Raw genomic sequence first — 23340 nt, 5'->3', positions numbered from 1 at the left:
AAAGCCCACATCTACATCCCCGGCCTTAGGGGGAGAAGTATGTAGTAATTGGAACCAGGTGGACCTCTGACTATGAGATTCTTGATTGGCCCAAATTAACAACCCCCAATCAGGAAGCCCTGGCTGACCAATATAATCAGGGAATTTAAAATCTCCAGGGGATTGACTTGGCTGGCCCACAGCCTGTGTATTGTGACTTGGTAATGGATACCAGCCTCTGTATAGTCATTTCAGCAGGATATTACTTAAATTGTGATAGATGGGACAGATTGTTGATATGCAAAGGGATCTGGGTGTCCTTGTGGACCAGCCATTAGAAAGGGTTGAATACAGGAACTCGGATGTTATTGCAGCTATACACGACCTCAGTTATACACCTGAATTATTGTGTGTAGTTTTGGTCTCCTTCTCAAAGAAAAAAAATATACCTGCCATAGAGAGAGTGCAATGAAAGTTTACCAGACTGATTTCTGGGATGGCAGATTTGTCAGAGGAGAATAGATTGGGAACTAGGCCAGTATACACCAGAGTTCAAAAGGAGATCACATTAAAACAATGTTCTGACAGGGCAGGATAGACTAAGTGCAGGGACAATGTTTCCACTGGTTGGGGCCCTAGGATGAAAGGGTCACAGTCTCAAGATTTGCAAAAGGTCATTTTGGACTGAGATTCGGAAAAATGTCTTCACTCAAGGGGTGGTAAGTCTCTGGACTTCACTACAACAGAAGACTAAGGAGATAAAGTCACTGAATATAACAAAGAAAGGAATGGATGGATTTCTGGAAGTTACATGTGTCAAGGAGGTACGGGAGAGAGCAGGGGCATGGTGTCGAGACAAAGGTCACCCATGATCATGCTGAATGGTGGATGGGCTCAATGGTTTGAATGGCCTACCCCTGCTCCTATTTCTATGTTTCTAATTTTCAAACATTTTAAAATTGGAATCATGTTATGGCCTCTCGTGTAGTCCGAAGTGAACCATGGAATCATGAAACTATTCAGCAGTCCATCTGGGCTGCTTTGAAGTTTCATTTCGAGTTAAGCCCTTTCAGTGGTGGGTGGAATGTGAAATATGCTGCCATCTGGACTACCCAAAGATAACAACACAGATGGCATCTAGGGGAAGCTAGTCACATATTGGCAAATTAAAAGAGACATTGATTTGTTGTCAATATAAACATAATTTCTGCGACAATTGGTTAGGATCTGGAACGCTCTGAGAATGTGAGGAGGCATATTCTATTCAAGGATTTTGGAAGAAAATTGGGTCATTATTCAAAAACACAAAAAAAAAATGAACAGAGCAATGGAGAAAAGCAGGAGTGTGACTTTAAGGGAATTCCTCTTGGAGAGGGGCCCAATGGCCTGTTTTTGTCCTGTATCTATTCTATGATTCTAAACACATGAGGGCAAAAAGAATAAAAGGATATACTGCTTGGTTTAAATAACTGTGTGCACAGAGTGCAGTTCTATTCACTATATAGGAGGGATGTGATTGGACAAGATAGGGTGCAGAGGAGATTCACCAGGATGTAGCTTGGGGTGGAGCATTTCAGCTGTGAACCTCCCAATCCATACAGTACAGAAGCAGATTTAGCCCACCACGGCAGCACAAGACTAGGGGTTGGAGTTGTTTATCTGTGAGCAGAGACGGCTGAGGAGGGGATTCTGATTGAGGTATACAAAATTCCAAGGGGTATAGAGTAGATGGGAAGAAAATTCTCCCTTAGTAGAAGGGTCAATAATCAAGTGGATACATTTAAAGTAAGGGGCACGATGTTTCAAACAGATTAAACAAAGAATATTTTTGACCAGGGGATGGTGGATATTTTTAACTCATTGCCTGAAAAGGTGGTAGATGAGCAATCCATCATAACATTGAAGTAGTGCTCAGATTATCAACTGAAACGTCTCAGTGTAAAAGGCTACGGGTCAAATACTAGAAAATGAGACTAAAATAGTCCACTGAAGACACAATGGGCTGAAGGGCCTATTTCTGTGGTAAAGAACATGATGACTGAACGTGAGGGAGCTTGAAACAAGCAGTAACACAAACTGATCAATTGAGCCTGCTTATCGGTGCTAGGTTAGTTGAGTTGGCTGGATGGCTGATTTGCAATGCAGAGCAATGCCAACAACGTGGGTTCAATTCTCGCACCAGCTGAGGTTACCATGAACGACTCTCCTTCTCAACCTCTCCCCCTTGTCTGAGGCATAGTGACGCTCAGGATAAACCAGCACAAATGATCTCTCTCTAATGATGGGGCAATACTGCACTCTGGTAAGATTATGGAAACTTTATATATAGATTCTTCCTTGATTCTTTGTAATACTAAGTAATTTTCACAGGTATCTACTATTGAGCTTTGGGGTAATGGTTTAAGTTATTATTTTACTGGTTACCATGACTGTTAATTCAATTAAGGCACAAAAAAAAGCACAAATGTTCAAAAATGCTCAACTAACACATGCATTCACTGATTAAAAAAACAAATAAAGATCAAATTGAAATCCCTCTTTGTGAAAACAGATAATTATCACTTCTTACAAATTGAGTTTTTCCAAAAATATGGTCTTGAGAAGTTCAGTTTTAACCAGGTGCTCAAATAAAATCAGGGCAGCCAGTAAATTTATCCCAGTAAATTCATCCAATTATTTTTAGCTATGAGCGACACCCACGTGAAGGTGATGGGGCTCCTTTAATTATGCGGAGCAATTGCCAATCATGACATCAGGACCAAATTGCAATTTTAATCTCAGGCCTGCACATGGGTGACATTATGTCAGTTAGACGGTACAGGGGTTGGAGCCAGAACCTGGTGCTAGTTGTTTTAATTTTATGTTTGTGAGCTAAGAGAGCAGGGAGTGCTCCTCTAGAAATGATGTACACCCCCCATTTTCTCTGTCCCTTCCCTGGCTGTCAGCCAGCTTGTTCCAAAACTCTGGAATTTGTTCCCTTAACCTGTGCCACTCTTTCCTGCATTAAGACACTCCTTAAAACCCACTTCTTTTGGTCACCTCCCTCTTATGTTTGGTTTATAATTACATTCCTGTAATTAATCCCGTAATTTGGGGTGATTGTGATGATGCTGAGAGATTTACAAATGTGTAATGTTGCTTACTGCAAGCTTGGGTTCTGGGAATTCTAAGTTGAACATGGATTTGTCTGTGTGTTTAGAATTAACAATCAACTTCTCAAAACTACAATACCCATAATTCCTAGCAAGGACAAGTTACCCAGAGTTCCTGAAGAACTACCCATAGAGCTTAGTGGAAGAACTTTCCAAACTTTTGGTATTTTTCGGTTTGTTCTGTGAAGTCGAGAGAAAGTGAAACATGTATCAAGCTCCAAACTGCTTCCTTTTAAAGGAGTAACATGCTAAGCAACATTCCTCATGAAATTATCCTGGAATAAAATGTTATTATTAGTCCCAAATCAGAGCTTTGAGATGCTGTCAGTGGAAAAGAAGAGACGTTAAAGTTTTGAAGCTTTCAAAATAAAAAGAAGGAATCAAAGCTGCATCAGGAACTGTATAACGCAGGAACAAAATAATAAGTTAAGAAAGAATTATCTCTAGTTCAGGCAGATGAGATTATATTTAATAATTTCAAGCCCATAAAGGTACTTTAAAAAAAAGTTTTTTTCTCCCTTTTTAAGCTGAACTAAGTCTTTCATGGGTATAGCACGAGATATTCCTAGAATTGCAACAGCATTTGGCAGCTGAACGAGAGCATACTGATTCTAATATAAAGCTGTTGTTTCTGATCAATCTATAAACAGTGCTTGGGTTATTCTTGATATGTGTTCAAAATTCTGTGAATCTGTGTTCTAAGGGAATAGAGTGGGATTTGTTTATCTTCTTGATTGTTGTTAATAAACTTCTGTTGTATTGTTAAAACAAAGACTGCAACATTGTATCCTTATGTTTTAATAAAAGTTGACTTCAGTAAAATTTATCTATCCAGCCAGGTTTGTGTCGGGGGTCTAATTTGTCTTTAACCAGACATTACCCCATAATAACTGGAGGCACTAGATCATAATAATACTTTGTATTTTAAAGGTTTGTGTAAATACGAGTTGTTATAATTGTGGTACTTTCAATTGCACTGGACAACCTGCTTTGTGCATCTCTTCAGCACCACTGGAGCAGAGGTGGCTGTAGTTGTTAGCTGGTCAGAGAAATGTAGTATCGGCAACCATCATCACATTGTTCTTCAGTAAGACACATTACATCAACCAATGACAAGAATTCATTACCCATCTGCCACTGAAGGTAGGTGAGATAATGAGATCTGGATCTTTGAACTTTTCAAATACGCTATTAAAATTGGGAGAAAGAATAAATTGAAAATAAATCTTGAAAAAGAAAGTGCTGGATTGTTTCAGAAGGTGGTAGATAGTCTGGGCTGCCAAGGCACAGTTTGTTCCAATTGTCAAGATGTGAGCAGAAGTTCTCAGACGAGGTTCTTGGACTTGGATTTACCTGAAGCCTTCTCAAAGACAGGGTATATGCTATTAAAATCATCTATTTAAAATTTGTAGCTACAGAGCCATAACCAAACAGGGAAAATACTTGAAGGAATAGCTGCGCAAATGTTATAATCTTGAGTTAACACAGCATGGTGAAGGTATACATTCTACTGAGTGCCATTTTCATTTATTTTCAAAGTAATTACATTATAGATGAAGTCTGTCACAAAGATATGCATCTATTTTTCCATCCCAAATGGTGGCAAAATTGCACAGCATTTTAGCTCCCCTCCTTATTGTGAGGAACCAACCTTTATTCACTCAACAAAATAATTATGCAACAAAGTTAGTTAATTCTTATTACATCTTATTAATGTTAGACAATGGGTTCCTACCTAAAACACAGATTCTACTTTAATAACTTAGTTCTCTATCTGCCAGCCTTCCACATTTAAAAAAAAACAGTTCCTCTGCTGATCTTTGCAGAGTTCCCGTAAACAAACTGCTCGTTACTGCACTTCCTTTTTTGAGCTGATTTTGCAGTGCTGTGAGAACCTCACGATTAACAATGACCCTGACTTGCAGTTATCTTTTTACAGCACTAAATGTAGCCTCACACTTCAAGTGATGGACATTAAACGTCCATAGACAGATTGTAAATAAACATGAACTATGAAAGAAAGCACAAACATATTCAGCAAAAAAAGCTATTCAAACAAAATGAACAGAAAACAAACACCCACATGTTAATCATTCTTTGTAAGAAATATGTAAAAACTAAAAGGTATGTCCTTTAAAGACAAAGTAATGGATAGTGACAAAAAAACTGAGAATCAGTCTGCACAGGAGGCAGCCACTACTTACATCCAGTCTTTGAAACAGCTACCCAGTTAGTCCCATTCCCCTGCTCCTTCCTCATACTTCTTCAAATTACTCCTTTTCAAGCTAATTCATCTTTGAAAGTGACAAGTGAAACTGCTTCTACTGCCCTTAAAGGCTGTGCATACCAGTAAGAACTCCCTGAAAAAGAAATCCTCTTCATCTTCCCTCCCCCATCTCTCCTTGTTTTCTTTCTGCCAATTATTGCAAATTTGTGTTCTTCGGTTAGTGACCCTCCTGCCAATGAAAAAAAGGCTTTGATTTCATCACAGCCTAACACAAGTTGAAATGCCTCCCTCAAGAAGAGAGCTCAAAGCAAACCTTTCATCTGCTCAAACTTTTTTGTATCCTGTCCTTAACCACCCAGTTAGGCCGAGCCATACAATTTAATGGGAATGTAATTCAGAGTCTTCAAAGCCGCAATGTAAAAATATCCACACGCAAGTGAAGCTCAGCTGGATAATGTAAACTAAAGGAAAATACTGTTTGCCCCTTGCACTTTTTTAGGATGCACATATTTCAGGACAGTCTCAATGATTTCTGGAAATCTCTGCCCTGGTGCAGCCATTAGCCATTTAATTAGTGAACGGCAGTTTTCTTTAGGGACAAAGTTTATTATTTGGATTCTGACCGTGAAACAAATTTCATACCTCTGAGACTCGGCTGAACAATACTGCCATACAATAGTGAACTATGAAATTTTGTTAATGATAAGGATCTGCATACTTACTGTAACTGACTCTTAATGGTCATCCTGATTCGGTCTCGGACTGTTAGAATTTTTTCCAATCTGCTAAGATCGTAGGTGGTCGGGTTCCGGAAAAGGATGTCATCTGGTAACCCAGTCACTTCAATCGCATCAGGGTTATCTCGGATTAATTTGTATGGCACCAAAACAGGCCGGTTCAGTCCCAGGGCCTCTCCTGAAAGATAACATATCATAAGTATAAACTTATCCCACTGCAGGATATGTACTTAGTTGGATGACACACATTATCCCTTCCCTCTGATATATCTACATCATGAGCAGTTTTGATTTTCTTTCACTTCTGTCCATACACTGGTTAAATGGGAGGTCATGTTGCAGCTCTACAGGACATTGGTTAGACCACTGTTGGAATATTGCGTGCAATTCTGGTCTCCTTCCTATCGGAAAGATGTTGTGAAACTTGAAAGGGTTCAGAAAAGATTTACAAGGATGTTGCCAGGGTTGGAGGATTTGAGATATAGGGAGAGGCTGAACAGGCTGGGGCTGTTTTCCCTGGAGCGTCGGAGGCTGAGGGGTGACCTTTTTAGAGGTTTACAAAATTATGAGGGGCATGGATAGGGTAAATAGGCAAAGTCTTTTCCCTGGGTCGGGGAGTCCAGAACTAGAGGGCATAGATTTAGGGTGAGGGGGGAAAGATATAAAAGAGACCTAAGGGGCAACTTTTTCACACAGAGGGTGGTACGTGTATGGAATGAGCTGCCAGAGAAAGTGGTGGAGGCTGGTACAATTGCAACATTTAAGAGAAATTTGAATGGGAATATTAAAAGGAAGAGTTTGGAGGGATATGGGCCGGATGCTGGCAGGTGGCACTAGATTGGGTTGGGATATCTGGTCGGCATGGACGGGATGGACCGAAGGGTCTGTTTCCGTGCTGTACATCTCTATGACTCTATAAACTGATGATGGCAGTAGTTGCACAGCACGTTGAGCTGCTCTCCATACGACTGGTGAAAAGCTCCTGATACTTGCTGTCTACCTTGAATGGTCTCAGCGATTATGCGTTGGCTGAGAGCTGACTAATGTTTTAGAAAAGTTAGGAGAAAGTGAGGAGAAAGAAGGGCTTATGCCCGAAACGTCGATTCTCCTGCTCCTCGGATGCTGCCTGGCCTGCTGTGTTTTTCCAGCACATTTTTCAACTAATGTTTTAGAAAAGAAAATCTCCCTGAATCCATGACTGACATGCGTTAATGATCAATGGTTGCCGTCAAATTAGCTCTTTGTGACCAGACTGATTGCTGACCAATCAACGGCAATTCACGTTTGTATAATGCCTTTGATACAGTAGAATGACTCAAAGATCTTCACAGAAAATGCTACGACACAAAATTAGACAATGACTTAAATAAGGCAGTACTAGAACAAATAAAAAGTTTGATCATAAGTTTTAAGGAGCACCTTCAAGGAGCAAAGAGGCATCAAGTTGGAGAAGCTTCATTAGAGGAATTGGGAGGGTTCAACTTCTCCTTGGGAGACAGGAGAGAAATTAGAAATCCAACAGTATGGAAACAGGCCCTTCAGCCCAACAAGTCCACATTGACCCTCCGAAGAGTAACCCCCTCCCCTAATATCCTATATTCACCCCTGAACTAATGCACCTATCCTACACATCCCCGAACACTATGGGCAATTTAGCATGGCCGATTCACCTAAACTGCACATCTTTGGATTGTGGGAGGAAATCCAAGCACTCAGAGGAAACCCACGCAGACACGGGGAGTGTGTGCAAACTCCACACAGACAGTCAGCTGAGGCTGGAATCGAACCTGGGACCCTGGCACTGTGAGGCAGCAATGCTAACCACTGAGCCACCATGCCACCCTGGGTTGATTGGGTGGGTGGGTATCCTCTTACCTGCTTCCAGATAACCAATTTAGATAATGCCTAAATATAGAATGGCTGGACAAGAGTAAGAAACCACTAGTTCACTGCAAGAGGTTAGCTGGTTAAAAACCGACAGTAGTGCCTCAGCACATTTACTTCTTGTTAGATGTACAGACCATTGACTCCCTAAAAGAAATTTGAACTTCCTGTTAATGACTGAAAGGTTGACATGACAAGATTTCACATCATAAGATTTTTACTGGAACAGTTTACCCTTATAGACAACTTGTACTTTAAATGGAAAACATTGCTGTACTTTACACTGCTCTTTAAGTCAACATTCAATTCCATCAGATCCAGTCCAAACCTATTCTTTTCTTTTCCAAGCCTGAGAGCTTTTAATCTCAAAACCATCTCTTTCACAGTAAGGGATTTTCCCTTGAGATTTGCCTTATTTGAAATTCAAAATCCCTTTTAACAACCACACGGGTGGGGTGCTGCGGGGTGGCTGACTCTCAGATAACCATTATCTGGGAATGATTCTCCACCTCAGGCAAGGCAAGGAAGCAAAAACTGTAGTCAGACATTAAGAACAGAAGTCAGCCATTCAGTCCCTCAAGTCAGCTGTCATTCAGTCAGATCATGGCTGATCATCAATCCATCCCCACTTGATCTTCCCAACTTTGATCAATAATTCTTTGAAACTTTACCTCAACAAAATCAGTCAATCACAGTCTTGGATAGTTTGATGATCCCAGCATTCAAAGCCTTTAAGGTGAGTTTTCCAGATGTGGAAAATAAGCATGGTGCTAATGACTAAAAACTTGTTAACTGCTATTATAGAACTAACATGAAGTTACAAATTATATGTCTTCAGAATTTTACTGTAATATTCACAGTGGAGTAATCAAAGATACAAATAAAACTAGATTAAAAGCATAAACAAGATTTCAAAAGGTCACTAAAACAATAATTATAACATTACCAAACACTGGAACTGGAAAACGGATTTCAGACAGGGAAAGATGTTTAACTCAATACTGAATGCTGAGGAAACATACCGTATTTCTCATTGAATAATTCCTTCACTTGCTCTCTGAGTATAACTTTCTCTCCAAGTCTGTTTGCCTCTTCATCCTCTAAATTGTGAAAAGTAACCAAAATATTAAAACAACAAATAAAGTGGTCACTAGACAAAGTGTAAGCATTCATCACACTGTGTCAACTCAATAGGGTTACAATTACAAAGCTCTATCTTGAGACTTCTGTCTGCCTGATTGAGACCCTGTAACTATAAACTTGGAAAAAGGAGATATTTTTAAATTTCCCATCTCACAGAACATTAAAGAAACCCACAAAGTTCTTCCAGTGAAAGATAATTTGCCCTATCTCCCAATGTTAACAATCCTTTAAAAACATTTCAGGATTTGGATCTGTCTGCCTTGTTACTCCTGTGTCAAGTCCTTTCTGCGTACTACGTGTTGTTGAAATGTGTTAAACTTTAAAATATATCATTTACAGACAAATTAATTAACAAACATGGAGAGAAAACATTAGATTGGAGGCAGTAATCATACCAAATGCACTTGCATAGTTGTGGTATCAAAAATGCTGTACATACCTAATATTTAGTCCCAGAGCAGAAGAATAGACCCAAAGTTATTTCAAACTTTCAATATCTGAGATACCTAACTACAAATTCCTCACTGCATTTTCACATCAATTATCCCTCTGTGCTCTTTATACACCAATAATCCCCTGACACAGTCTACATAAAGGGTTAAAATATATTTTATTTTCCCCAAAGACATTCCTGACATAAAAGGACTACTGCTTGTTTTTTTGGGAGCAATGTTTCGGCTTTCAGAGCTTCCATTTTCTTGATCACTTATTGGATAATGCAGTCACGGAGCATTTGTATTTTCTTTTCGGAGTTCCTTCTTTCAACACATAAGATAGGACAAAAGATTCCTGTCTGCTCTCAGAAATTCTACCCTCCTTAATTTTGAGGTAATCCAAATCTTTGCTGCTGTCTAAACTTGCTGTGTCCCCCTTTCCCCTGCTATCCCTGCCCTAGCTTCTCTATGTTGGTTCCCAATTAGGTATTAAACTTCTCATCTATGGTGAACATTTACAGAGCTCTGAGATGCAGAGGGGTCTGGGTGTCTTAGTGCATGAATCATAAATAGTTTGTAATTAGGAAAGCTAATGGACTGAACATATATTGTTAAGGGGAATTGAATACAAAAGTACGAAGTTATGCTTCAGTTTTGAAGGGCACTGGTACAATCACATCTGTTGTACTGTGTACAGTATTGGTCACCCTATCTAAGGAAGGATATCAATGTGTTGGAAGCAGTTCAAAGGTTTACCAGATTCATACCCGAATTGGACATCATCCTATGAGAAAAGGTTGGACAGACTCAGCTTATATCTGCTGGAATTTGCACAGAAGGAAATGACTTGATTGAAACATGTAAGATTCCATGGGGTCTTGACAACATGGTGTAGAGATCATGTTTGTTTCCACTTATGGAACAATCTAGAACTACGGGTCACTGTTTAAAACAAGGGTGTCACTCATTTAAAACAGATTAAGCAAAATGCTTTCTGTCAGAGGGTCTTGGGAACTCTCCTCCTGAAAAGTGCTGGGAGCAGATTCCTTGAATATTTTAAGGTAGATGTAGATAGATTCTTATTAAACAAGGGGTTGAAAGGTTATCAGAGTAGGCAGAAATGTGAACTTGAGGTTATAATCAGATTAGCCATAAGATTATTGAATGGCAGAGCAGGGTTGAGGGACTTAATGGCTCTTAATTCATGTATGTGTATGTTTTCAAATGCCCCATGCTCTCCCCACCCCCCACCCTAACCCTAATCCTATGTCAACCTCATCCAGTCCCACAGCTTTCAAGGTTACTTTGTTGTAGCCTCCTGTATACCAATTTTAATTGCTCTACCATTGGTGGCTGTGTCTTCAGTTGCTATCTCTCTCTGCACCCTTCTCTCTTTGACCAGTGACTTGATCTACCATTTTCTTCTTCTGTCGTTTGTATTCTAACCTACTCTATAATGCTTCTGTGAACTAGCATGGCATGGCTCACTGTTAAAGACGTTATATAGATTTTAAATTGCAATATTGGACTTCATTGACCTAAATCTAAATGTTGCTTTGTTATCCAAGGCTTTGTGTCCTTCAGACTTATTTTGCACCCCTCTCACTCCCATGTTTAGTTCACCAGCACTATAACTCAGTTCAGGTTAAGATCAGATATTGTTGGTAAAAATTTCTGGGGCGCTTGACTTTTTCATCCTCACCCCCAGATTTGGAGATGGTCTTTGACTGCAGAATATTGTACGCCATGTCTTGCGATGTCATGTGACTGCTCATATTTGCTTTTGGTTTAGAAAGAGAAAATCGTAAAACCTAAACATGGAACATGCTGGAAGAACAGTTGGAATTGTGGGGATTTTGAGAACACTGTAAGAAGCAGCCATAAATAAACAGAACAGCAGCCTGTCGCTGTGAACTGCTGGGTGGGTCAGATTGACTTTGAATTTTCCTGTCCCTTTTGCTGTGGAAATGAAAGGTGATATGAGACAGAATTGGAACCTCTTCCAATCTCAATGGCAAAACTATGAGCTGGTTGCAGAACTGAATAGAAAACCCGAACAAATGAGTATTGATTCTGTAATCCGTGCTGGGGGGGCGGAGGGTGCTATAAACTGTATTGCATCCGACAGTCTGAAGAGCAGAAAAGTCAGACTGGAGAAATATTGACAACCTTAAAGATCCATTCAAACCGTTAACTAAATGTTATTTATGAACAATATCTTTTCAGAATCAGAGCTCAGGGAGAGTGAAGAACACTGGTCAGCTTGAAACACTGCACAAAAGCTGACTCTTGTGAAGGTGATCTCATCAGAGATGGAATGGTCTTAAGAATAAAGGATTCCACCACAACAGCACATTCGCTAAGAGAAAAGAAACGCACTCAAGAAAACTAATGACATGTGCAAAAGCTCAGGAGGTTGTTGATGATCAGTTGGGGAGTATTAGATTAGATTAGATTACATTACAGATTAGATTAGATTACATTACATTAATGGGAGAACGCATAAGGCCTTAGTGGCAGTCCAGGCCTAACAAAGTAACACAATGGAAAAAATGAGGAAATATTTGCAGTACAGACATAAGATCGAACAAGGCTGGAACACAGGATGGAAACGTTGCAGAGGACACAACAGAAAATAAAACAAAGAAACACACCAAGTGTGGGGCAAACAATGTTTAAACTACCACAAGCTGAATCACTTTCTATGCAAGCATTTTGCTTTAAAGAAGTAAAGCAAGACTATGAAGATTGTTGCTGGAGAGATGTTGAATGAGGATTCTGATTAATCATTCTAGATTGACACCATCTAGCTTAATGATGATAAATGGTGGCTGCAGAAGGACAGCATCAATGATAGACATTGGTGCTACGTGCAAAATCATGAACTTCATAGACTTGTGAGAATTGCCTCCAGACGGTAATCTAAACTCAAAGGCTTCAAAGATAAAGTTGAGGCTTTATGATAGAATGATTCTCATCCCAAGAAGATATCAAAGTAGAATGGTCAGAGCAATGGAAAGATCGAAGATGGAATATCTGAGTTTCCAGATAGTATGCAAACTTTAAGTCTTCTTACCAAAAACAAGTCTAAAACTTGGACTGCTAATCTTACATGTGCCTAAAGAAATTTGTAACACTTTTCAAGCATCTAAGTCGTTGACTGCTGAACAGATGCTAAAAGATTATAAAGATGTTTGCATACGTTTTGGATATCTCCTGGGTGATTATCACATTGAAGTAGATGAGAGCATGAAACCAACTCAGCGTCCGCTGAGGAAAGTTCCAGCTGCCCTCAACTCCATTCTGAAAGGCAAGGCAGGGGAAGTAATCACGAAAGTGACAGCTTCTACAACCTGGAAGTGTAACACAAGCAGTGTAACAGGGAGAAAGTGAGGACTGCAGATGCTGGAGATCAGAGTCAAGAGTGTGGTGCTGAAAAAGCACAGCAGGTCAGACAGCGTCCGAGGAGCAGGAGAATTGATGTTTCTATGCCCGAAACATTGATTCTCTTGCTCCTTGGATGCTACCCGACCTGCTGCGCTTTTCCAGCAACCCACACTCGACAAGCAGTGTGACAACCTGGAAAGTTGAGTGTGTGTAGATCCAAAAGGATTTCACCTTTTCAAGGTCTCACTACCCTGGAAAACCTTTGAAGAAATTTTGTGAAGGAGGCCAAGGCAAAGGTGCTTGCTTTCCTAGCTGCAAGGGATGGTGACTGAATGGATGCAAATTCAAAATAATATTTCGATAGAAATCATTACGCCGGTCCCAGATTATGCCTCAGGTATGGTATAGACCACAAAATGGAAATAATTTCTTCCATTTTCAAGGTTTCACATTGAGTAATATGTTGAATCACTGTGTGAAATTCATCAATAGATGCTATAGAACCTTCATCTTCTTCGTAGAGGATTTCTTTGAAATTTTTGCACCATATTACAACTATCAGGACAGCAACAGACCCATTCAGGACAGATAATTAGAAGTCACAGTTGAGTTAACTGTAAAGGACAGTTCAGCCTCACTTAGCCTGGCTTCCCTTTAGGCAAAGTGCATAGGCCTCCACTCTGTCTTCTCCTGGTTGCTTAGCTACCATCTAAAATTTGCTGTACCAAGCGATAGTGCACCCCTCAAATCATCCATTTCCAATAAATGCTAGCCTGCCTTCCAGCTGGTTGTGCAATGCAAGTTATTGAGAGATAGACCTCATTTCCAAAGAGGAGGAAGGATTTCATACTGAAAGTACTGTACCCATATAATTAGCTTCTCTAATGATTTCAAAATCTAAGCCTGCATTAGCGCTGTAAATGGAATAGTGTAAGAAATGGAATGAATTTTAACTGTTTATTTCTTTTAAATCTGAAACTTATTGAATTAAAACACAATAAAGATGGCAGGAGAGATGCTGTGTTGCAGCTGCAGCATGAGGATACTACTGAGTACCTTTATGATCCAGTGCAACCAAATCTGTAATAACAGTCTGCAGCTCAAGGAATTTTGCCACAGAGTTGACGAGCTCAAATCTGAATTTGGGACAATGCAATGCATCAGGGAACGGGAGGTTGCCTGGATGTTATCTTCCAGGAAACAGTCAGATCTCTTAGTTTGGTACAGGTACATCATCGTAAATCCCACTATTGAAAACTTGGACACGCAAGACTGCAGAGCATGAATTTTAATTATTATTAAATCAGTAAAATACATTTGCATTCATGTTTAGCTCAGTGTTGCATTGGTGCAGTGGCATTCCGTACGAGCTATTAGGGTTCATGCGTCTATTTTCACCCACACTTTGAGTGGTGTGACTGACCTTCAACTCCACCCAACCCGGCTCGAACCGATCCGACTGTGGACTCAGTCCTGAGGTTGCTGGTCGGAGACACTGTACCTATACTTTTGATATGACCAGTGTTTGGGGCAGGAGGGTGTAGACAGGTATGACAATCAAGAAGGTATCAATGAGGGAGCCTCAGCCTTTGTACGTATGGAATAGTTTTGATGGTTTTTGTAGCTTGTTTGGACAAAGCAAGAAGGTTGAGCAAATTGACACTAGCTCCTTAGTGCCGGGGGCCATTCAAACGGGCAGAGTAACACAATGTAATTTATAATCGGGGATAGTATAATTCAGGAGATAGATACCATTCTCTGCAGGTGAGGGTGAGAGCCTGTGTCCTATCACTTGGAGCATTCATAATGAAGTGGATGAATTCATGGTGCAAAGATAAAAGATGTTAAGAATATAATAGCCATTACAGAGACATGGTTACAAGGTGACCACAGCCAGGACCTGAATATTAAAGTATCTGACATTTTGAAAGGACTGCAGGAATGGAAGAAGGTGGTGAGGTAGTTCTATTAATAAAAGAGTGAAACTATTTTGGTTCAGAGGAACAAGATGCAGAATCAGTTTGGAGGTAAGACACAATGGTAAAAGGAAGTTGCTGGTGATGTGGGTCGACAAACACTCTCGCACAAAGTATAAATGACAAAAAAAAAGCTTGTAAGAAAGGTACTGCAATAACCTTGGAAGATTTAACCTTTGTACGGAAGATGTGGGCTTTGATGGCTGGACCAGCAATTATTGCCAATCCCTAGTTGACCTTGAGTAGGTGGCTGTTGTAGTCCATTTCATTTCAGTAGACCCACAGTGATTGCTAAAGCAACACTGAACTAATAGTGATATATTTCTCAGTCTGGATGGTGAGTAGATTAGAGGGAAACTTCTAGATGATTGTGTTCCCATGTATCTGTGCCCCCAGTGAGTGTGGTTATGGTTATGGAAGGTGGTCTCTTTAGAAACTTGGTGAATGTTTGCAGTACATCTGGTAGGTGGTACATATGCTACTACCGAGTACAGTATTGGCAGTAGAAGGACTGAATGTTTGTGGATGTAATGCCAATCAAGCAGGCTGGTTGTTCTGGATGAGGTTGAGCTACATGTGTGCTGTTGGAGCTGCTCCCTCCAGGAAATTGGGGAATATTCCATCATACCCTTGAATTAGACCTTGCAGATGGTAAAGAGTTCAGTTTCTGATCAATGGCAAACACCTGAATGCTGATAGTGGAAATTCAATGATGGTGATGCCATTGAATATCAAAGAGCGATGGTTCGATTCTCTCTTGTCGGCAACTGTCATAGCTTGGCACTTATGTAACTTAAATATTGTTTGACACTTGTCAGCCTAAACTTGAATGTTGTCCAGGGCTTGCTGTATTTGAACATGGACTGCTTCATTATCTGAAGAGTCATGAATGGTGCAGAACATTATTCAACTGCCAGCAAACATCCCCACTCCTGACCTTACTATGGAGAGAAGGTCAATGATGAAGCAGCTGAAGTTGGTTGGTTCTTAGGCACCATCCTGAGGAGATATCCTGAGGCTGAGATGGCTGACCTCCAACAACCACTACCATCTTCCTTCGTGTTAGGTATGACTCCAGTCTGTGGCCAGTCTTCCCACAATTCCATTTTTACTAGGGCTCCATAATGCTACACTCAGGCTAATGTGGCCTTGATGTCAAAGGCTGTTACTCTTACCTCTCCTCTGGAATTTAGCTCTTTGGTCCATGTTTGAACCAAGGCTAGATAGACAACAAGACTTGAGTGGGCCTAGCGGAACTAAAACTGGATGTCAGAGATTGTTACTGCTAAGCAAGTCAAGCGTGATAGTATTGTTGATGACCCTGCTTTCATTTATTGATGATCGAGAGTGGACAATAGGGTGGTAATTGGGCATGTTGCGTGCACTGCTTTTGTGTCAAGAACATACCTGGTCAATTTTCCACATTGTCTGGTAGAAGCCAGTTGTACTGGAATGGCTTTTCTTGGGCTGCACATTCTGGAACAGAATTCCTCAGTACTATTGCCAGAATGTCATAAGGGCCCACATTATTTGCAGAATCCCAAGCCTTTATCACAGAGTGAATCTAATTGGCTGAAAACTGACATCTGTGATAGTAAGGACGTCTGGAGGAGGTTGAGCTGGATCACTCACTCACCATTTCTGGCTGAAGATTGTTGCAAATGCTCAGCCTTATTTGTTTACACTGTTGTGCTGGGCTCCCCCGTCACTGAGGATGTGGACATTTGTGGAGCCTTGTCCTCCTGTTTTAACTGTCCTCCACCAATTCACAACTGGATGTGGCAGGATTGCTGAGCTGAGATCTGATCCATTACTTCTGGAATCACTCAGATCTGTTTAGCACTTGGACATGTAGTCCTGTTTTTTAGCTGCACTAAATGCCTGGTGCTGCTTCTCACAGACTCTTTTATGCTCTTCATTGAACTAGGGTTGACCACTTGTCTCAAAAGGTAATTGTTGATGGAGAATATGACGGGCCATGAGGTTGCAGATTGGGTTAAAGTGCAATTTGGCTGCTGATGTCATCGCCCAGTACCTCATAGGTGTCCCGTCTTGAGTTGCAAGATCAATGGAAAAGCCACAGAGCACATTGGAGGGTATCCTCAATTAAAGTTGGAATTTTATCTCCATGAGCATTGTGCAATGACCACTCTTACTGATAGTGTCATAGACAGAAGCAGCCTGACTAGCAGACTGGGAAGGATGAAATTAAGTATGTTGTTTTTCTGTCTTGTTGGTTCCTTCACCACCTGCTGCAGACCCAGTCATGTCCTTTAGAACTGAACCAGGTGGGCCAGTAATGGTCTTGTTGGGCGTAACACAGTCAAATGTGGCAACGATACAAAACCATTGGGAAAGTAATTTGTGAGGAGGATACAAAGAGTTCCCAAAGGAATACAGATAGGTTAAATGAGGGGACAAGAATTTGGCAGATGTAATATAATGTGGGAAAATGTAAGATTGCCCACATTGGAAACAAGAATAGAATATTACTTCAATAAAAAGAGGCTGCAGAATGCTACAGTACAGAGTGATCTAGGTGTCCTTGTACATATTAACAAGCAGGTACAACAAGCAATTAGGAAATCAAATTGAATGTTGGCTTTTATTGTTCGGGGAATGTTACTGGTGATGGGAGGGTGGGGTGCAGGAGCCAAGGTAGGAAAAAGTGGACATTACAATCACAGTTAGATCAGCTACGAGCTTCATGAAAGGCAGAGTAGGTTTGAGGTACCTAATGGCTGACTGTCGCTCCTATTTTTCATGATCATGCTATCTTACCCCCATTGCATGCATTCACTGTTGTAATGACTGACAGAAGTACTACAGAATATCTGCAAAGAGAAAAAGATTATTTCACACTGTAAAAAAATGACCCATCCTGCTCAATGACAGGTAAGCACATTCCTAAGTCTTTGAGCAGTTTATCCACAGAACCCCCATCCAAATCCCCAAACACAAACACACATACATGAAACCGTGTACCCTGAAACTAAATTCTGGAGCTCAGACACTCTCTGCTTCACTGGCTGAAATAAAACTCAATGCAAAACTCAAACTCAATGCAAGTGACAAAACTGCTTCAATATTGTTTACAGATCACTAGAAAGACTGTGATCATTCATCAGTGATGATAAATTGAACCTTTGGCTTTAGGATTGTGAAAGGCAACAAGATTGTGTGTGTTGTACCAGACAGTGCAATCCTTAGCCCATATGGAGAGACCTTTGTGCTGTCAATGAAAGGAGCCAGCAGAAATATGATGCAATGCCCCATGTACATTGGATGACTGCAAGTGTTGCTCTCAAAATACAATAAAGAGAATAAAGAGAATAAAGATCTTACCCTGTAAAGCAGCATATGCTTTTTCCAATGATGTTATTCTTCTAGGTGCTTGAATTTGGAGAAAGCAGAAAATAAAAAAAAATGCAAGAATCAATTTCAGTTACAAGTTACAAGCAGACCTCTATCAGAAAAACAATAAAATATGCAGCTCCTGTTATTTTACTTTGACATTTCTGGTTTCCCTCCGATCGAAAGGATGTTATGAAACTTGAAAGGGTTCAGAAAAGATTTACAAGGATGTTGCCGGGATTGGAGGATTTCAATTACTGGGAGAGGCTGAATAGGCTGGGGCCATTTTCCCTGGAGTGTCAGACGCTGAGGGGTGACCTTATAGAGGTTTAGAAAATCATAAGGGGCATGGATAGGGTAAATAGACAAGGTCTTTTCCCTGGGGTGGGCGAGTCCAGAACTAGAGGGCATAGGTTTATGGTGACAGGGGAAAGATATAAAAGAGACCTAAGGGACAACTTTTTCATGCAGAGGGTGGTACATGTATGGAATGAGCTGCCAGAGGAAGTGGTGGAGACAGGTACAGTTACAGCATTTAAAAGGCAGCTGGATGGGTATATGAATATGAAGGGTTTGGAGGGATGTGGGCCAGATGCTGGCAAGTGGGACTAGATTAGGTTGGGATATCTGGTTGGCATGGATGAGTTGGACCGAAGGGTCTGTTTTCGCGCTGTACATCTCTATGACACTATATGGGATCGATCCATTTATTCAAACTCCATGTCATAGTAAAGTGAGAGCCAGTCTCACTCAGTGGATTATTATGCACCATACAATGATATTTAATCATCTTCAAGGTGAACCTGATTAGACACTTCATCAATCAAACCAATGTAATGATGGCTGGTTTAGTCAGTTTTCCAGTTCATCTCTGCTGAGCCGCCATGCAATGTTCCATGTGTGGTTCAACTCACCCAACTCGGATAAGCAATTTGCAGTGATTTACAATCACGACTTCCCAGGGGTGTCACATTAACTGGGGCTAATCACACTCAGATTGTGCCTCTTTCAGATTGAGGCAGAAACAGCTTTGACCTCAGACTATGATCGCTGAGTTTTTGTTCAAGGAACTTACTGGAAATAAAACAAGGTCCAAACGAATCCTGTTCCAGAGAACGTTCACACAACTAAGTGAAGTTTTATTCCATTCTGGTTTCATTCCCTATTAGATACTGAAAGATTTCATGACCTGAGGAGCACTGGCAAGCTTTTGGAATTTGCTTCAGTCAAAGGTGCCCACAATTGGATTAAAGAAACCCCACCTGACAGTGACTTATTGTTAGAAATGCACTGAGCAACATGCTTGTGAGGATGGAATACCTTTTAGTTAAATTTAGTTTATTGCGTAAGCATCTATGCAATTTCAGTCGGGTAGGAATTAGGACTTGGTGCAGGAAAGGGCACAAACTGTGGTGAGTTAAACAAACTGAAGTTCTGAAGTTGAAAGTAAGGAGATTGTCTTGGAGACATTGAGAAAAGTCAAATTAAAGGCATGGATGAGACTACCAGCACTGGTGAGGTTTGGGAGGAGTCAGAATGAAAGTAGATAAGACAACCCCCAAATTCTTGTGTAGTTCTTGTAGGATGAACGGACACTACAAATATTTAATGGCAACCAAACCTCTCAAGATTTGTAATGGACAAAGGAATGGGATTAGTGCTATCACTACAAGCCATGGCATTTTGGAATACCGCATTCAATTCTGGTCTCCCTGCTGTAGGGAGGAGGTTGTGAAATTTGAAAGGGTTCAGAAAAGATTTACAAGGATGTTGCTGGTGTTGGCGGAATTGAGCTATAGGGAGAGGCTGAATAGGCTGGGGCATTTTTCCCTGGAGTGTTCGACACTGAGGAGTGACATTATAGAGGCTTGTAAAATCATGCGGGGCATGGATGGGGTAAATAGCCAAGGTCTTTTCCCAGAAGTGTGGGAGTTCAAAATTAGACATCATAGGTTTAAGGTGAGGCAGAGGATGGTGCATGTATGGAATGAGCTGTCAGAGGAAGTAGTGGAGGCTGGTACAATTACAACATTTAAAAGGCATCTGGATGGGTATATGAATAGGAAGGATTTAGAAGGATATGGGCTGAATGCTGGCAAATGGGACTAGATTTAGGATATCTTGAAGGGTCTGTTTCTATGCTGTACATCTCTATGACTCTATGCCATATTTTCATTGGACAATGGAAAACAGATACACGTCATGTTAACAAGGAGAGTGTAGTGCTGGAAAAGCACAGCAGGTCAGGCAGCATTCAGGAAGCAGGAGAATTGATGTTTCGGGCATAAGTCCTTCATTAGGAATCTGATGAAGTGCTTATTCCCAAAACATCAATTCTCATTCTCCTCGGATGCTGCCTGACCTGCTGTGCTTTTCCAGCACCACACTCCCGACTCTGATCTCCAAGCATCTGCAGTCCTCACTTTCTCCTATGTTAATAAGGATGCTGATTGGCTAATTGAGCATACATGGGATTTGAGGATGGGTACTAAAACATGCTTCAGGTCTGGGACAATTAGTCGGCAATAAAATAAGGCCCAAAGAAATTCTCAAAACTATTGTGAAATATTCCACAAAGACAAGAGAATACAGAATCGCAAAGTGCACAGGGTTCACCCAATGTCAGTGCCAGCTCCTTGCTCTGCAACCCATTCCATTCTCCTGGCTTTTCAGTACAGTCCTGTCAATTTCCTTTTACAAGTTATCTTTGAAACTGTTCCCACCATCCTTTCAGGCAACCCATTGCAAATCATCATAACTCATTCAGTAATAGCAAAAGAATTGTGGTGAGAATTTTGTTAATTCCTTGAAATCTGTATTCTCTTGTTATTAACTGTCACTGGGAATAGTTGCTCGTTGGAACAACTAGTCATTTCAACAGTTTCCCCAAGATCTCATAGCCAAATCAGCTCATTCTTAGTGTCTAAACAAATAATAACAAAGAACTGAGTATGCTGGAAATCAGAAACAAAGTCAGAAATTGCTGGAAGACCCCAGCAGGTCTGACAGCATGTGTGGAGAGAAAGCAAGAGTTAATGTTTCAGAACTGAAGTTCTGAAAGAAGGGTTACTGAACCTGAAACATTAACTCTGCTTTCTCTCCACAGATGCTGCCAGACCTGCTGAGCTTTTCCAGCAATTTCTGATTTTGTTTCATTTTTACCATTTATTGGGCTTGTATTCAGAGTCAGGAAACTGCGAGTTGCTCTGCCTGGTTTTTTTTAAACAAAGAAATAAGTTCTGTTAAATGCATTTTTTTTAACAATGTTGCCTTCTGCAGTAGATACATGGGATCTGAAATCCAGAGGCACCCGCACCTGTGCTGCAGCACATTCTTCAGGTATCGACTCACAAGACGACTTTGCAGACTACATCAATATCAGGACCACTGAAATCAGGTCGTGGCTGCAAAGTCTCAAGGTATATAATAATCTAAGTAGAGTTGAGGTGAGGATATTGTTTCACAGGCTTGTCCTGAAGAAGGGCTTATGCCCGAAACGTCGATTCTCCTGTTCCTTTGATGCTGCCTGACCTGCTGCGCTTTTCCAGCAACACATTTTTAAGCTCTGATCTCCAGCATCTGCAGTCCTCACTTTCTCCTTGTGAACAGCAACATTGACAGGACTAAAAACTTACCTCACCCACTTTTTTTTCCAATCACCAACAATTACTACATCACATTTCATTAAAGTTTAACCACACTGCACTACCCACCTCACATACTATTAGCTGTCTACTTCAACCACTATAATCTCCGGGTAGCTTGAAAGCCTCTCACTAACATACACTACCTACCTTGCAAGAGAAGATGGCATGGAATTCAGAGTAGCAGCTTAACTGTGCAAGAGGGAGATTCTCACTTCCTGAAAGAAAGACTGCTTGCCAATTCTACAGGCTAGGGCTGAGTTGCACCAATGACTATGCAACAGCATCGTGTGTTAGTAAAACATGACATAAAAGCCTCCAAGACTTTTATAAATGGCAAACGTAACCATGATTGGGAATGCCTGATCCCACTTCTGTCATATTCCATTTCCATTGTAGGAACAGCCTTCACCTTCAGGGAGAGAGTTACAAGTTTATGCAGTAACGATAAAGGCCACGAAGGGAAGAGATGGTCTAGAACTGTCAAGTTGTATGGTTAGTTAAATTGTTAGCCCTTTACGAATTAGATAAAATGCCTACCCAGATCAGTGAGGATTGGAAAAAAATCTGTTCTGAAGTAGTTGCAATAACTATTTCTTGACACTGTCACAAGGGCCACCATGAGACCATTATTAATATTCAGCTGCTTTCAACAACCTACAATTACCCTAGCAGGGGATCATACATTTATAGATTGAGTGACAGCTTAAAGAGGCTGTTAAAAGATTAGCTGCCTTTGATCTGGGTTTCTGAATACAAGTCCGTTTATTTTATAAGAAATTAAGTACTTGAGGGTCTTTAGATGTGTTGAATAGGCTTTCACGAATGGAGGTTTTAACACTGAAATGAAGGCTGTTATGCATATTTAAACATTTTATTTCACCTCCACGTGGTTCTTTTTGTCTGCTTTTGGTACCTAGTTGTAGAGTTTGCACAGAAGATTTATAGGGCAAAGGGTGGCGGGTAGGGGATAGGCTGGCATACATGAAGCATGGGACTATTAGTAAAGGGTAGAGGTCTATTTGACAAAACAACTGGGACAAAATCCCAGGAATTAATGTGGGTGTTTTAAACAGTCCAACTCAACACTTGGAAGCCCTGGTGGTCACCCCTTGTCTGTGCCTGGGGCAGGCAGCTCTGACAATATCCCACAAACCCCCCTTCCCAACTAAAACAAGGCATTTCTCCTTGGACACATGTAGCAAATCAGGAACTTTCCCGATTCAGACAATTCACCTCAGTAGCAAAAATCTACTGCACTAAAGTAAAAGAGGTCTTAAGAAATGTGTTACAGGAGGAAAGAGAGGCAGGGAAGTGAAGAGATTCAGGGAGGAAATTCTACAACTTCGGACCTTGGCAACAAAAGGTGCAGCGCCAACAGTGGAGTCGTAAAACTGGAAATGCTGAAGAGACCAGAACTGAT

At 40.8% G+C, this 23340-nt stretch overlaps 1 protein-coding gene across 10 annotated transcripts in view; it reads right to left on the bottom strand.

Moving 5' to 3' along the window:
- The window catches only part of gtf2ird1 (GTF2I repeat domain containing 1), a 214990-nt gene that overhangs the window by 16458 nt on the left and 175192 nt on the right, over nt 1-23340 (bottom strand). For all 10 annotated transcript variants that reach the window (XM_087977507.1, XM_087977503.1, XM_087977502.1 and 7 more), the window contains 3 exons: nt 18265-18312; nt 9002-9079; nt 6081-6273 (listed from right to left, as the gene is read on the bottom strand). In XM_087977507.1, the coding sequence (XP_087833633.1) occupies nt 6081-6273; nt 9002-9079; nt 18265-18312 (319 nt within the window). The remainder of the gene's footprint in view (nt 1-6080; nt 6274-9001; nt 9080-18264; nt 18313-23340) is intronic.

Source organism: Chiloscyllium plagiosum, unplaced genomic scaffold (assembly GCF_037043375.1).
Source record: "Chiloscyllium plagiosum isolate Xiang-an unplaced genomic scaffold, Cpla_swu_hap1 HiC_scaffold_31, whole genome shotgun sequence".
In the NCBI taxonomy this organism is placed as follows: Eukaryota; Metazoa; Chordata; class Chondrichthyes; order Orectolobiformes; family Hemiscylliidae; genus Chiloscyllium; species Chiloscyllium plagiosum.
Note: the sequence above shows the minus strand (reverse complement) of the source record. Positions and strands in the feature narration are given on the sequence as shown.